This window comes from Pavona decussata, unplaced genomic scaffold, assembly GCF_977016875.1.
Source record: "Pavona decussata unplaced genomic scaffold, jaPavDecu1.1 SCAFFOLD_125, whole genome shotgun sequence".
Taxonomy (NCBI): Eukaryota; Metazoa; Cnidaria; class Anthozoa; order Scleractinia; family Agariciidae; genus Pavona; species Pavona decussata.
In genome coordinates, this window is record NW_028145539.1 from 668020 (window position 1) to 681156 (window position 13137).

General features: G+C 39.4%; 2 protein-coding genes across 4 annotated transcripts in view; one reads left to right on the forward strand and one right to left on the reverse strand.

Moving 5' to 3' along the window:
• The window catches only part of LOC146469277 (uncharacterized), a 32309-nt gene that overhangs the window by 18580 nt on the left and 592 nt on the right, over positions 1-13137 (forward strand). For all 3 annotated transcript variants that reach the window (XM_085123552.1, XM_085123551.1, XM_085123553.1), the window contains exons 5-6: positions 9551-9766; positions 12156-12227. In XM_085123552.1, coding sequence (XP_084979678.1) covers positions 9551-9766; positions 12156-12227 — 288 coding nt within the window. The remainder of the gene's footprint in view (positions 1-9550; positions 9767-12155; positions 12228-13137) is intronic.
• Positions 90-7366, reverse strand: LOC146469278 (uncharacterized). The gene is made up of 4 exons (XM_085123568.1): positions 7355-7366; positions 5514-5573; positions 4806-4920; positions 90-4363 (listed from the first exon to the last, which is right to left on the reverse strand). The coding sequence occupies exons 1-4, from the start codon at positions 7364-7366 to the stop codon at positions 2121-2123; spliced, it is 2430 nt and encodes an 809-aa protein (XP_084979694.1). The 3' UTR covers positions 90-2120.

The window sequence follows — 13137 nt, forward strand, 5'->3', positions numbered from 1 at the left end:
TCAATACTATCGAACAACTTGGAGGTGTTCCGAGAAGATTACGTAGTGATAAAGGCACAGAGAATGTAGTCATTGGCACCCTTCAACAGTTCTTTCGATGGAATAACGATGATGACTTCGCTGGAAGTAAAAGCTTTGTTGAGGGCGAAAGTAGTGGAAATCAACGAATAGAAGCTTGGTGGTCTAAGTTTCGAGAGGGAGGAGGGGGATGGTGGGTAAATCTCTTTAAGGATCTACGTGACGCTGGGCTTTACACGGCCAACCACCTGAATAAGGAGTGCTTAAAATTTTGCTTCTTACCTATTTTACGCAAAGAATTGTATCTCGCAACAGAACTGTGGAACTCTCATAACATTCAGAAACAAAAGCGATGCGAAGTAGAGGGAGGCAAACCCGACATTATGTTTTTCACACCAGAGATATACGGATCACACAACTATATGATAGATGTCAACATTGACGATGTCAACGCATGTAGAGAAATGTATGCTGAAAATTGTCAAGATTACAGTGAAGATTTGGAGGAGTTAGTGCGTTTAATCAAACCAAATTATGTGCCTCCTTCAGATGAGAGAGAAGCTCTTGCATTATACTGCGAGATAACAAACATTTTGAAAAACTACTAGAAGCTGATAAAAAAAGATTACAGCGTTTAAAATTAATGTTTATTTAGTATCAAAGCCAAGGTTCAGTTGACGTTAAAGAATGTCACTAGTTATTGTTCATATTAATTTTGCAATCATGCTTGGAGCAGGCAGCAACGATGCCATTGTATATGTAGCATAAAACGCCTGCTTTTTTGAGAGAAATCGATTTCACATTAATGTAATATGGAGACATACCGGAAAACAACAGTGACTAAGTAATCTTCTGAAGTTGAACTCAGTTCAACTATGCTCTTGCTACCATATAATCTCGTACCCAGATCTCCCACATTTCGACATTCTCGAACCGACTGAGATCAGGGTACGAGATTAGCTACCATATTAATTAAGATATTTAGCATCACCCCTCTATCTGCTTTAACATTAAAAGAAACACCAACATGCCTTAGTTACCTAAAACGTGTAACTTGAACTTTAGTTCTCTCTCCCTGTTATCCTCTCATTCAGAACATCTTCCGCTTTGTAATACGATAAACAAGAAGTAACACAACATTTACGATTTCTTGTTCATAACTGTTGTTGTCGTCGTCCGTTTTAGGGGGTCCGTTTCTCGAAACCCCCAATAAGGTTTGAGAGTGGAGGGCTATATTTTAAAATCCGTATCTAATTAACGATGGAGCTGCTTTTAGCCCACTCAGCAGAACTATATGCTCTATTGCCTAGCTTTCTAACAAAGCAAAATTTGTCTGAAACATCATGCACATAAAATAGCTTTCCGGGCCCGAAAAATGGTAAAAAATTACCGGAACGTTTATTGCGAGAAATTGGCCCTTATCGGATATTCCTCATCGTCTCGGTGATTTTCTTTCCATTGTAACGGGAGGATTTATTGTTATTTGGGTTATTAGTTGATCAATAAAAATATAAAAAATCAAAGTAGAACTACGAAGTGTTTATTTTATGATCAGTAACCCCAAAACACAACCTGCTTCAATTCATTTGGGCGTAAACTGTGTAAGATCAAAATGAAATGAGTATTTGCAATCCAACTCATCAAGATATGATGCAATCTGCGTCACTTCACCTTTTTAGGTTTAACTACAAATATATTGTAAACTTTGTCAGATTTTGCTTGGTTATGCTTTCACTTTACTCGAGGTATAGTCTTGACATCGAACTCTGCGTTGGAGCCAGTTCTGCGTGGATTTATTGCCTCGAAAATATTTCCTTGCAACAGATTCCGGCCTTTCGGCAGCCAACGATTGTTTCACAGGAAAAGGGCTTTTTTAAGAGGTTGTTAAAGAGTTTTCCCTGTCCGTTCGTCTACCCGTTTGTGAAGGTAAGAACCTTTTTTCACACCTCTAAGACACAGCAAAAGAACATTTTTTGTTGAAAAGTAATTTAAAGACACAAACAAACTTCAGTTAAACACGTCATACATTCCAGCACCGTTGATCTACTTAAAACGCTAATAGAACGGAACAGGGAAAACCCTTGATACTAAGTTAGGTCTGGCTACTGGAGTAATGCATTGACGATGTCAATGGCACGAGGCCTCTGGGCAATGTCATATTGAAAACAATCTGCAAGAATGTGCTGCACGGAGGCATCGATAGTGTTTGGAAGCATTTCTAATACGCGCGGAGACTCTTTTCTCTTCATGAGAGCAATTAGCGAATTAACCTCATGAGTAGTATCATCGCGATCTTCTCTAGCTATGGCTTTGTTCTCCAGTTCCATCAAATCTGACCAGCAGTCGCGTTCAGTGAAAAGTTCCACCAACGTACAAGCTAGGGACCAGACATCTGAATAGGTTGTAGCCTTCTTCTTCTCTAGTAGGCATTCTGGGGCCATGTAACTCGGACTTCCTTGGATTGCAGAGGTGACTGTACCAGTCTGACTTAGAGACTGTGCTGACTTGACCTTGCTCAATCCCATGTCGCACAGTTTGGTGATGTGTGACTCTTTAGCCACTAGCACATTTGCAGGCTTTATGTCCCTGTGCAGTACAGCGGGTTTCAAATTGTGCAAATATGCAACCGCCTGACAAATCTGCTTCCCAACATTTACCTTGTCACAGCTTTCAATGGTAAATGTTTTCGCGTCGTCATCCTCGCCAAAAAGTAATTCGTCTAAATTAAGACCCTCAATATACTCCGCAACTATGTAGATGGAATTCTTCAAAATAGACACAGCCATAATTTGAACGATGTTCGGGTGGCGAATCATTGCATGGACGCGAACTTCTGTTTCAATGACAGACTGCAGACGTTTGGCATTCCTAATTTTCATAACTTTGACAGCCACATTGGTTCCTGCCCATGACGCTTTGTATACGACACCAAACGAACCGCGCCCGATTTCATCTTTAGAGGAGAAGACAATCTCCTCTTTATCTACCACTGGAACTGCTAAACTATTGGTCTGTTGTAATTGTTGGCCGGTCTCATCACCTTTACCTTCAGTTGTAGCTTCGCTTCGAACTTTCGCTGCTGACTCGCTTAAGGGGCGTATCACAACTGTCTCAGAAACTTCTCTTTGTTCTCCATGGAGCACCTCTACACTATAACTTCCGGGCTCATTTACTGGTAGGCAACACAATGTACGTCCTTCTTTAAGCTTGGATCCGTTCCGATACCAGACATAGCGCGCGTGGTTATCCATGTGGCACGACGCCACTACTCCAATAATTAGTTGGTTGCCATCGTACCCCCAGATTTCCGACGGTGGGTGGAGAATAAGACCACTAGAATGCTCAAGAGCAACCTGAGGAAAGTCGTACTTGAACTCCTCATCACCTTGATCATTTGACAACTGCATAGATCCGTAAATCTTGTCGAGGAAGCAAGTTTCACCTTTTGAAATGCCAACAACGGTAAACCCGTTCTCTAGGGGATCATATTCATCTAACGCAGTGTCCCTGGTAAACGGTTCTGAAAAGCACTGAGTTTCATAGCACTGTTCCCTTGTAAATATCACTGATTTGATGGTGACTTCTGAATACGAGGATTCTGTGACAGATTCATAAGTTATAAGAAGGCGATGATCGCCCACATTTTCTACGGTGCAAACAGTTCCTTTGTCTTCTTTTAAAGCTATACCGTAGAGAGGGGTTTGACTTCTTGACACGAGCCTGTTTGGTGTACTGGTCGTCATCTGAAGACTATCAAATTCCTCTGAGAGTTGTGTTCTGCTACACCCCATAAACACGCCTGACGGTGATGACGATGCCTCTTCAGCTTCCTCTAAACTTGCGGGTACTAGGCCAGGATTTTCATCCCCACCTGTTAACGTTGACATAAGGTAGACAGGGCATTTGCTAGCAAAAAGACCACGTGACTTCAAATACTCTTGAAATGTACATTGTTTTTCATCGATATCTAGAAAACTTGTAATGGTCTCCTGTGCATAATTTCTCAACGCCAGCTGCATATCCTCAATGGAACCATACTTGGAGACTCCTCCAGGGAAGAAGAACTTAATAGCCTTCGTCTTGAGGGACTCAACAGTGATCTGATCATCATCAACGTAACTAAAATCCCGAACACCTCCGCCGTCCTTTGTTTTAATTTGCTTGTATCGTGAATCGTTGCTAGATCGGTGGAGCCAACCTATATACATCTTGCGCTGTTTCTCCCTCGCTGATTTTTTTGTTGTCACTGCAGGTTTGGAAGTCTTCACTTTTTGTTTTCCTGCCTTGTTTTCTCTTTCCGCTCTAATTTTTTTGACCAGCTGTTCAATTCGTTCTTCTCTCTCCACTGTCAAAAAATAATTGATACATTGTATAAGAAATGTTTGAAATTAATTTTGCGTATAATAAAACATTTTTGTGAAATGTATATGAAGAAAGATATCAATCAATATATCAATAACATTCTTTTGGTGTCACAAACTTCAATGATAAGTATTCAGTTTATTTCAGTTTTGGCGGTCCGAGATCGAGACATGAACAAACTTGGAGAATTTCAGGGCAAAAAACAAAGACACACACACAAAAAAAACCAGTCGTATGAGAAGTGATCTTAACAACTCCAACGACAACAATCAAAACTTACTCCTTCCATTTCTGTCAAATACGTAATGAGCACATCCTGAAAAGGGCCTACTATGTAATTCCTCCTTATGCTCACTCATTTTAAGATGGATCCTCTAAAATGTTTATTAAGTGCTTGTGAGTGAACAGAATTGAAGTTAACGTACCCTCGGTCGGTTTGTCCTTCATTAATGCCTTCAACATAGCTATTTGTCCGATAGCTAAGCCCATTTTTTCAAATTGTGCATCGGAGATCATTTTCACGGCCCGCATACTGTACACCTGGCGAAAGAAATGCAATAATAAAGCTGTGGTTTAATTGTTTTGGTATTGGAACAAAATACATATTCCACCCTTGCTCAAACTGCGCAAAGGAGTACTTATCTGGAGAAGTTAAATTCAGTTAATTCTATGATTCATGAAAATCAAACAAAAATAGCTCTGGATTAAATGCTGTATTTCCGAGAACTACTTTTCGTAGGGAAATAATCGTCATAAATTTGTAACCTGTCGTAAAGCTTATTCAATTCCACATTCACGATACTGATCTTAACCAACAATCTCAACCATTTGCAACTAATCCACTTAGCTGAGAATAAAGGGGAGGAGGCCTATTGAGCACCAAGTGTCCCAGTCAGTTGTGGCCGAGATTAAAGGTCGCTTGATTCCATGCAACCCTCACCTTTTTGGCACATCATGATATAAAAATCTAGGTACATCCCTCCTCCTTCTCTAACCCTTCCCACTTTTTAGATGGTGTATTTCTTTAAATACGGTTCCTTTTTTAGTGCTGGAATGTATATTTCATGCCCTATGATCATTAAGTGTTATTTTAACCAAGACATCAGTGTCATAAAAAGCTTACAATAAATTACCTTATGCTGCTCAAACACTTGTTTTAACTCTGGAAAATTTTCGTCCAGGAAAATTACAAGCTGCAAGAAAATATCCATAATTAATTCATCTACTATTGGTTGATCCAGGTTGAGGAGGGGGGGGGGGGGAGAGGCAACGTTTTTGGTACTCTCAATGTTGACAAGAACGTTTCCCACTTCTTCAAACTTATCTCTGGATTCCCTGTGGCCGGATTTTTTCTTGTACTTCTCTTGTGCACTAATTTGTTTAGTACATGTAACTGCCCAGCCCACACCCCTATCAACAATAAAATGCTCTGTCCCCATCCTGCTACACCATAAATGCTGGCCTTGAATGTACAAATTCATACACAGATAGTGGGGCATACAGTTGATAGCCTTTACTGATACGCTGCACGATTTCACACATCATTAACAAAGGAATTAAAGCCAGAATTATAGGGACTTGAAAATGTTGCTAGTACTAAAAGGTGGTACTGCAGTATTTGTAGGGATAAGGAGAGGGGCATTTAATTTTAAACAGTGATAATGTCTCACAGAAAGAAGCAAAATATACCACAGAAGAAGTATGATTTATTACAGTTACAATTTATTTGGTACAGCCGTTTCTTGAATAGAGGATTATTGAAAATGCTAGTGAGATCACAAAATTAATGTATTACAGTATTGCAATTGTGACTACTTAAGAATAAGAAAATTTCCAGAACAAAAGAATTCCTATTTATTTATCTCTAAGGAATCAAAACTAATTAGTTTGAACACGGACCCAGCAGAACCATTTTTGTTCAAATCACATTTCGATGAAAAATTTGATTCAGATGATTGGCATGACTTCGATACTACATTAATTTTGTGATGCATTCTATTTTTTCCCTTCTCTTCATCCTGAAAACTGAATGGTCCGGCGAATCTCAAAACTGTCGGACCGGAAATGGCGTGACTTGGAAACGGCGTGACTTTAAAGCGGTGATGAGACATTGTGATGAGACATTGTAACCGGTTCAGATCGGTCAAGAAAGAAAAAATCACGAGCACTGAGCGAGGAAGTCGACAAGCGAGAGAATTCTGTAACCTTTTATTTAGTTTTTTGAAATAAACATTGTCGGTCTCGAGTTTGTAAAAGGTCTAGGAATGTGAAATTTTAAAATTTGAGAGTCTCGCAAACCACCATAAACAACTTAACAGCAACAAAACAAAGAATAATCGTAATAAACGGTTCAACTGTGAAACATGTAGGTTTCGATCAATTTTGCTCGTAAATTACCGTATTTTGCCTGTCGAGAACACAACAAATAGCTATAAATCTAGCTATTATTAAAGCTAAATGAAGAGCGCGTGACCTTCAAAACTTCAACAAAAGGCGTGTGCTGCCCGCCGGATATTAAGTAGTTTTATGATACCTGTGACTGATTGTCTACTTAAAGTTATAAATTTAACAGAAAACCAACCAGTTTCCATTCATCAGGAAATAATTTCTAGTAGGAGGCACAGAGTGCTGTAAAAGTCTCGCGCTCGATTTCTAGCTAGATCACGGCCTTTCGGTGGTTCCGCGCTTGTATTTTTGAATCGCGAAGTCTCTGTCTCGGATTTAAACAAACTGAATAGTCTAACTCTCGGTCACAAATTTTAGTTGAGGGTCTCAGCGTCTCGGCGAGTATCAGATTTTACAATTCTATACCCCTGACATTGAACTACTGATCTGTAGTCACCAAGCCGCCATGTTTCAAAACTATGATCATTGTAATCATGTTGTAATCGCACCAGAGGCGCGTCATTTCAAGTATTTGTAAAAAAAACAAAGTCTCCTCTTCCTATACTCTCCTTGAAATAAATTGCCTTACCTCCTCATCCATTTTAATGACCTTTGCCTTCTTTGACTTAGCCACAGTGCACAAAATGGTTCACGATGGTTCGAAATGGTTTGCGGAAGTCGGAAGTCGGAAGTCGGAAGTCAGAAGTCGGAAGTCGGAAGTCGGAAGTCGGAAGTCGGAAGTCGGAAGTCGGAAGTCGGAAGTCGGAAGTTAGAAGTCGGAAGTCGGAAGTCGGAAGTCGGAAGTCGGAAGTCGGAAGTCGGAAGTCGGAAGTTAGAAGTCGGAAGTCGGAAGTCGGAAGTCCGAAGTCGGAAGTCGGAAGTCCCTTCTCGGCTTTCGTAGTTGCTGTGTGCTGCTCACTAGAGTTTATTTAAACAAAAAATTTAAAAAAATTTAAAAAAAATTTAAAAAAATTAAAAATAAAAAAAAAGTTGGAAGTCGGAAGTCGGAAGTCGGAAGTCGGAAGTCGGAAGTCAGAGGTCCGAAATTGGAAGTCGGAAGTCGGAAGTCGGAAGTCAGAAGTCCGAAGTCGGAAGTCGGAAGTCAGAAGTCGGAAGTCGGAAGTCGGAAGTCGGAAGTCAGAAGTCGGAAGTCAGAAGTCGGAAGTCGAAAGTCGGAAGTCGGAAGTCGGAAGTCGGAAGTCGGAAGTCGGAAGTCGGAAGTCAGAAGTCCGAAGTCGGAAGTCAGAAGTCCGAAGTCCCTCCTCGGCTTTCGTAGCTTACAGCTAAGTTCTTGAATTTCGTAATTCCGAATCACTCCGCAGCACTGAACTTCGTTTTCTCATAGGTAGTTATGAAAACTGTAATACCTGCCTACACATGTAGGTATATCAAAATTAAGCTGAAATACAGCTCGTTTCAGCAAATCATAATTAATTTTAAGCTAACGCATTGTAATCTGCTTGTAGCTAAAACGTTTTAACATATGGAACCTTATCTTTTGAATTTCGGAGCTGTTGTTTAGTGTTTTTGTTTCCAAAAATGTTAGATGCGTTTAGTTTGCACTTTAAACGAGTTGTTTTCCTTCCAATAATTAAACGAACTTAATAATGATTTTCAGTGTTACGAGTTAAGGTGACTCGACCCAGTTATTTTTTGGCGGTACCACCCTACTTTGAAGCTTCTATTGTTTCTAGTCTGTCATGATACAGCATTCTTGTTCAGCACGCGTGCAATGTCCAATGAGTGCATTCGGAAGTCAGGCAAGCGTGGTCATTGCACGCGTGCCGGAACAAGTATGCTGTATCATGACAAACTCGAAACAATAGAAAACTCCCAAAGCACAAACTCAGCCAAAACGCTAAATATCTTCAATGTTTACTCAAGTTTGGGCTTTTGGGAGATAATGTCACAGGTTTTTAATGACCATGAAATTCAGAATCCGGGTAGTAAGTTAAACAATTGTGGCCCTGAAAACATTTGAAGGAAAAAAAACTACGAATTTTTAAGAAAGTCCTTTTTTTGTGAGAAGGACTCTGAAACGCTGACAAGCGTCAACAAATAGCTAAAACTATAATTTCTATATGTTTGCATTGCTCGAAATCGCGCGCATTTACAAGGCCCTAAAGCTTTTTGCTGACTTGCAAGGACCCATCTGTAATAAAGATCCCCAAAATAAAGAAATAAATCTCATAGTTCATTAGATATAATCGTGTAAAGTTTGCTTATCATTTTTACATAAATTATGACCTAAATTCGGAAAGCGCTAAATTTCTCGAATTGGGTCTTTACGATTTTGTTGAAACTCTGCTCAGCGCAAGGCACTAATGCGCACTATGTGCAGCCGAGAGATTTTTACGAAAAAAAGCCGGCAACAGCAGAATTTCGACTCAGACCTCAAAGGGGCGTGGCACTATAACCACGTGACATTTACTCCGATCGCCAATTTTTTTTTTGCTATATTGTAGATTGATCTATATGTTATCCATTGTATGTGTTACACTTACGATAAAAGTGAAGGTGGGGATACCAGAGAGTTTCAGAGTAGGGTTGTACCGCCAAAAAATAACTGGGTCGAGTCACCTTAATTTGAGGTGAAAAAAATTCAAGTCCAGTTTCATCCGCTTTATTAAGTCTGGATGTTCAGAGGTTGCTAAGGCTTTCCGAATACATACTCTACCAAAACGAGCCGCTGGGTGATCCTGACTGACTCGCTTGAATATGACTTTCAGTATGGTTTCTTCTTTAGTAACAAAACAGATGTATGTTCCTTTTTATTTCTTCATAGAGTCGTATTTCTGTTCTTATGTCATGTTTAAGAGAAACAAACAAACGAATTGAGGAAATTAATTCAAGCCTCGAGGTGACAAAACATCAGGGAGAGGAAAGTTCAGATATGACAAATTCTTTGTGGTCACATCATGAAGACCTGAATAAAAAGATCAACAATGTTGCGGAAAATATGAAAAGGCTGGAATGTAATGTTCTTCAAGTTGAGAACAAGGTAAGTACGCATACTACGGCCTTAAAAGGAAATAATCTTAATGCCTAATACTACTGATGTTTTGGTTGCTAATATGGTGTTGCCAAAAGAGTTCCAGTATATTATTAATCCTAAAACTTTGTTGTTGTATTTTGCATTTTTTTTATCTCCGTTTATTAAAAAAAAATGATTTAAAGGTTTTGCTAACAAGGGAGAAAATTTGTTAAAGCGGTTTTTAGTTGAGTGACGTAAGACCAAAACCAATGCAATTACTCTGCCCAGTCACAACAGATGCAAACAGCGCACTGAACCAAACAGAATTAAAAGCAAATACATTTACCGGCACCAAGGGGAGGAGGGGGGGAATGCGTATAAGCTGGTTTTGCTTCTCTTAGCCTGAAAAAGTGGCGCGAATTTGCCAACCAATCACGGAGGGTACCGAGTAAGCGTAAACCATTCTAGCTGCTGTATCTCCAATAACGCTAAATATTAATACCAAGCATAAATGAAATAAACTTAAGGTGGCTCGCAACAGTTCCCCTTGCCTTGGAGTGCATCTTTTCCAATCAAAATTTCGCACAGAAGGCAATTGTTTCGCTTCCCCCCAAACTACACCACTTTTCAATCTATGATCACATTTTATTTTTTCGTTGGGTTTCCAAGTGACGGAAAGGTCTTCATTTTAAATAACGTGATTATCTCGAAATCTAGACGACTCTTTACAACTAAACTTTCAGGATTTGAACTACTTGACTTAGACAACTTGTAGGCGAACTTAAAAGAAGTCGGTAATGGCCTCCACAGACGAGGCAAATTGTTATCGACGACTAATCAATAACTAAATCAATAACTATTATCATCATTTGATGCATTTTTTCTTCCTTTTCATTGGCCGAGAGCAAACCACGTGACCTGCAAATAACTCCCTCAAATAATGGTCTGCTCATACGCAATACTGTCCAACTGTGTTTTTCTGCAAATAAAAATTCTGCTCATGCGTTATTGTGTAAAAATGGCAGATCGCTTTCCTGAGTTGATCAAAAGAACAGTGAGAATACTAAAAAAGCAACAAAAGCTGCCCTCAACATCTTTTGAGAGCATCTCAAAGAAAGAAAGAAAGAAAGAAAGATAGACGTAGAGTCACCCGTGTCATCGAAAGTTAGCAACTGTTCTGAGAAATTTTGCGCTGAAAAAAAAATGGCGGGCTTTACAGCAAAACCTATGAAAAACAAACTCGGTGATCGAATGACAACACAATTATTGAACTAAAATATCGTGATTTGTCAGTGTCTCGGACATCAATTATTTGCCTCAGCCCTCGGCTTCGGCAAATAATTGATCTGCCCACCACTGACAGATCACGATATTTTGCTCAACCTCGTCCAATAATTGTTAATTGTTTGGAAAAGAGTTTCCAGACACGAAGGGTCAGTTATTAAGAGACAGTTTAGATGGTGTTTAACAAAACCACGTTCTAAGCCATTTTCAATTTTGCCAGCAATCATATCTAATTGTAACAAGGAGGTAACAAGGAGGCTTGCATCCTAGACTAGAAACTATTTATCTACTTAAAATAAACCAATTATAAACAGATTTGGAGGCCCACTGATTGAAGTTAGACTCTGTTTAAATAACTTGCCCGAATAGTTTAGTCAAGGAACAACTAAATACATTGCACACAACCCTGTCGTCAGATTTAGCAGCACATACGTTAACTGATACTGTGACAAACTTTACGCGTTCTCCGTGCTCGTGGCCTCCTAGTATTCGCCGCCCTCAAATTCATCACCCGTGAGATGTGGTTGGGTGCGTAGGCAAAAATAACTGTAGGACGACGTCAGCGAGGACAAAATCCATTACTCTTCAGGTAGCCTTCGTCAGCAAATGGAATATTGACACTCCATTTGTTCATTTTTTCTATATGACCAGCAAAATTGTTCTTTCCACCCGGGAAAAACAACGGGCAAGCTCTCTCCACAAGCTCTTCCGCCTTCAGTGGTTTCTGTATTGGCATGCTATAGAGCGATCCCACCGCCAAATTTTTGTCGAACAAGAGCAAATGTTTTCTAAATTTTTTATAATGCATCCATCTTACTTACACTCTACGCTGCTTCTCAATATTCCGCTTCTTGTTTGACCTGCCCTTGCCGCTACTGCCATGCCTCATTCGGTTCGAAAGACCAGATAGCCGCGATGAAAATCTACCCGGTGTGGACTTTGAAAAAGTAAATTAAAACTGGACTGTGACCCTACTGGGCCATTGTAATTTCGACATACTGTTCAATTATAAATGTCACGGTTGAATGTTAATTAGGTATAGAGTGACTCCTCCTTCACCGTAAAGTTCCAAGGCATGTACAAAGCAGCATAACACTGGCCAGTTGTAACTGATTACCTATTCAAATTTTAGGTTGATCAGAATATGACCACTGGGAGAATGGCGCTGATCAGAACTCTCTTAGAGGAGATTTATGAACTTGAGGTGAACTAAAATATTCAGTCACAATCACAAAACTTTCCTAAACAAAGCGCGGCGTATTTTTGTATTACACTGTTTTAGGCACATGTTTGAGATATCTTGTTCCTTTTTTATATAATCATATTCCCTTTTACTTTGATTCAAAGTTGAATTTATTTTAGAAGAATTGCAAAAATGTGCTAAAACTCTTTACTCATCCCGCTAGTCATCTCCACCATTCAAGGCCGGTGCCCACTAACACAGAAGTATTTTTGCGCAGTTTATGACTATGCGGGAAAAGCAGATCAAAAAGAAAATTGGGGGTAACCGTGCATATTTTTAGAGATAATTCAGCCACAATATTGTTTAAAAGTGCTGAAATACAAAGCACTGTATGGCCTTTTTTTCCCAGATTAAGAATAAGAATAAGAATAAGAAACGTTCTTTTTACAGATGGCCTATATCACATAATGTGGTTTTCAATAGGGCACTGCATAAAAAAAAAAATGACAAAATATTAAAAATATTAAAAATGGATGAACTAAGAACTGTCACACTAAGAAAAAAACTTATTGATATTTAAAATTTTTTAGTAATGAAATTTTAAAAGCATCAAAAGGTAAACATCTCATGTCTTCTGGAAGGGAATTTCAGTCTGTCAATGCACTGTTAATTAAAGCTTTACTATCTCTGAAAAATGCACGGTTACGCCCAATTTTCGTTTTGGATACCAAGAGTACTTGCTAAGTTCTACTTTCTCCGTATAGTTTTAAACCGCGCAAAAATATCCCTCTTTTGGTAGACACCACCCATAGGAAACCCGAGTATCTTGAGATGCGCAGAACATGTGCGCAGTAACAAAAGAAGGCATCGTCCTTAATTAAAGCTGTGGTATGTCGATTCTTTTTCAGCCATTTTCAGTCTCCCATTGGCC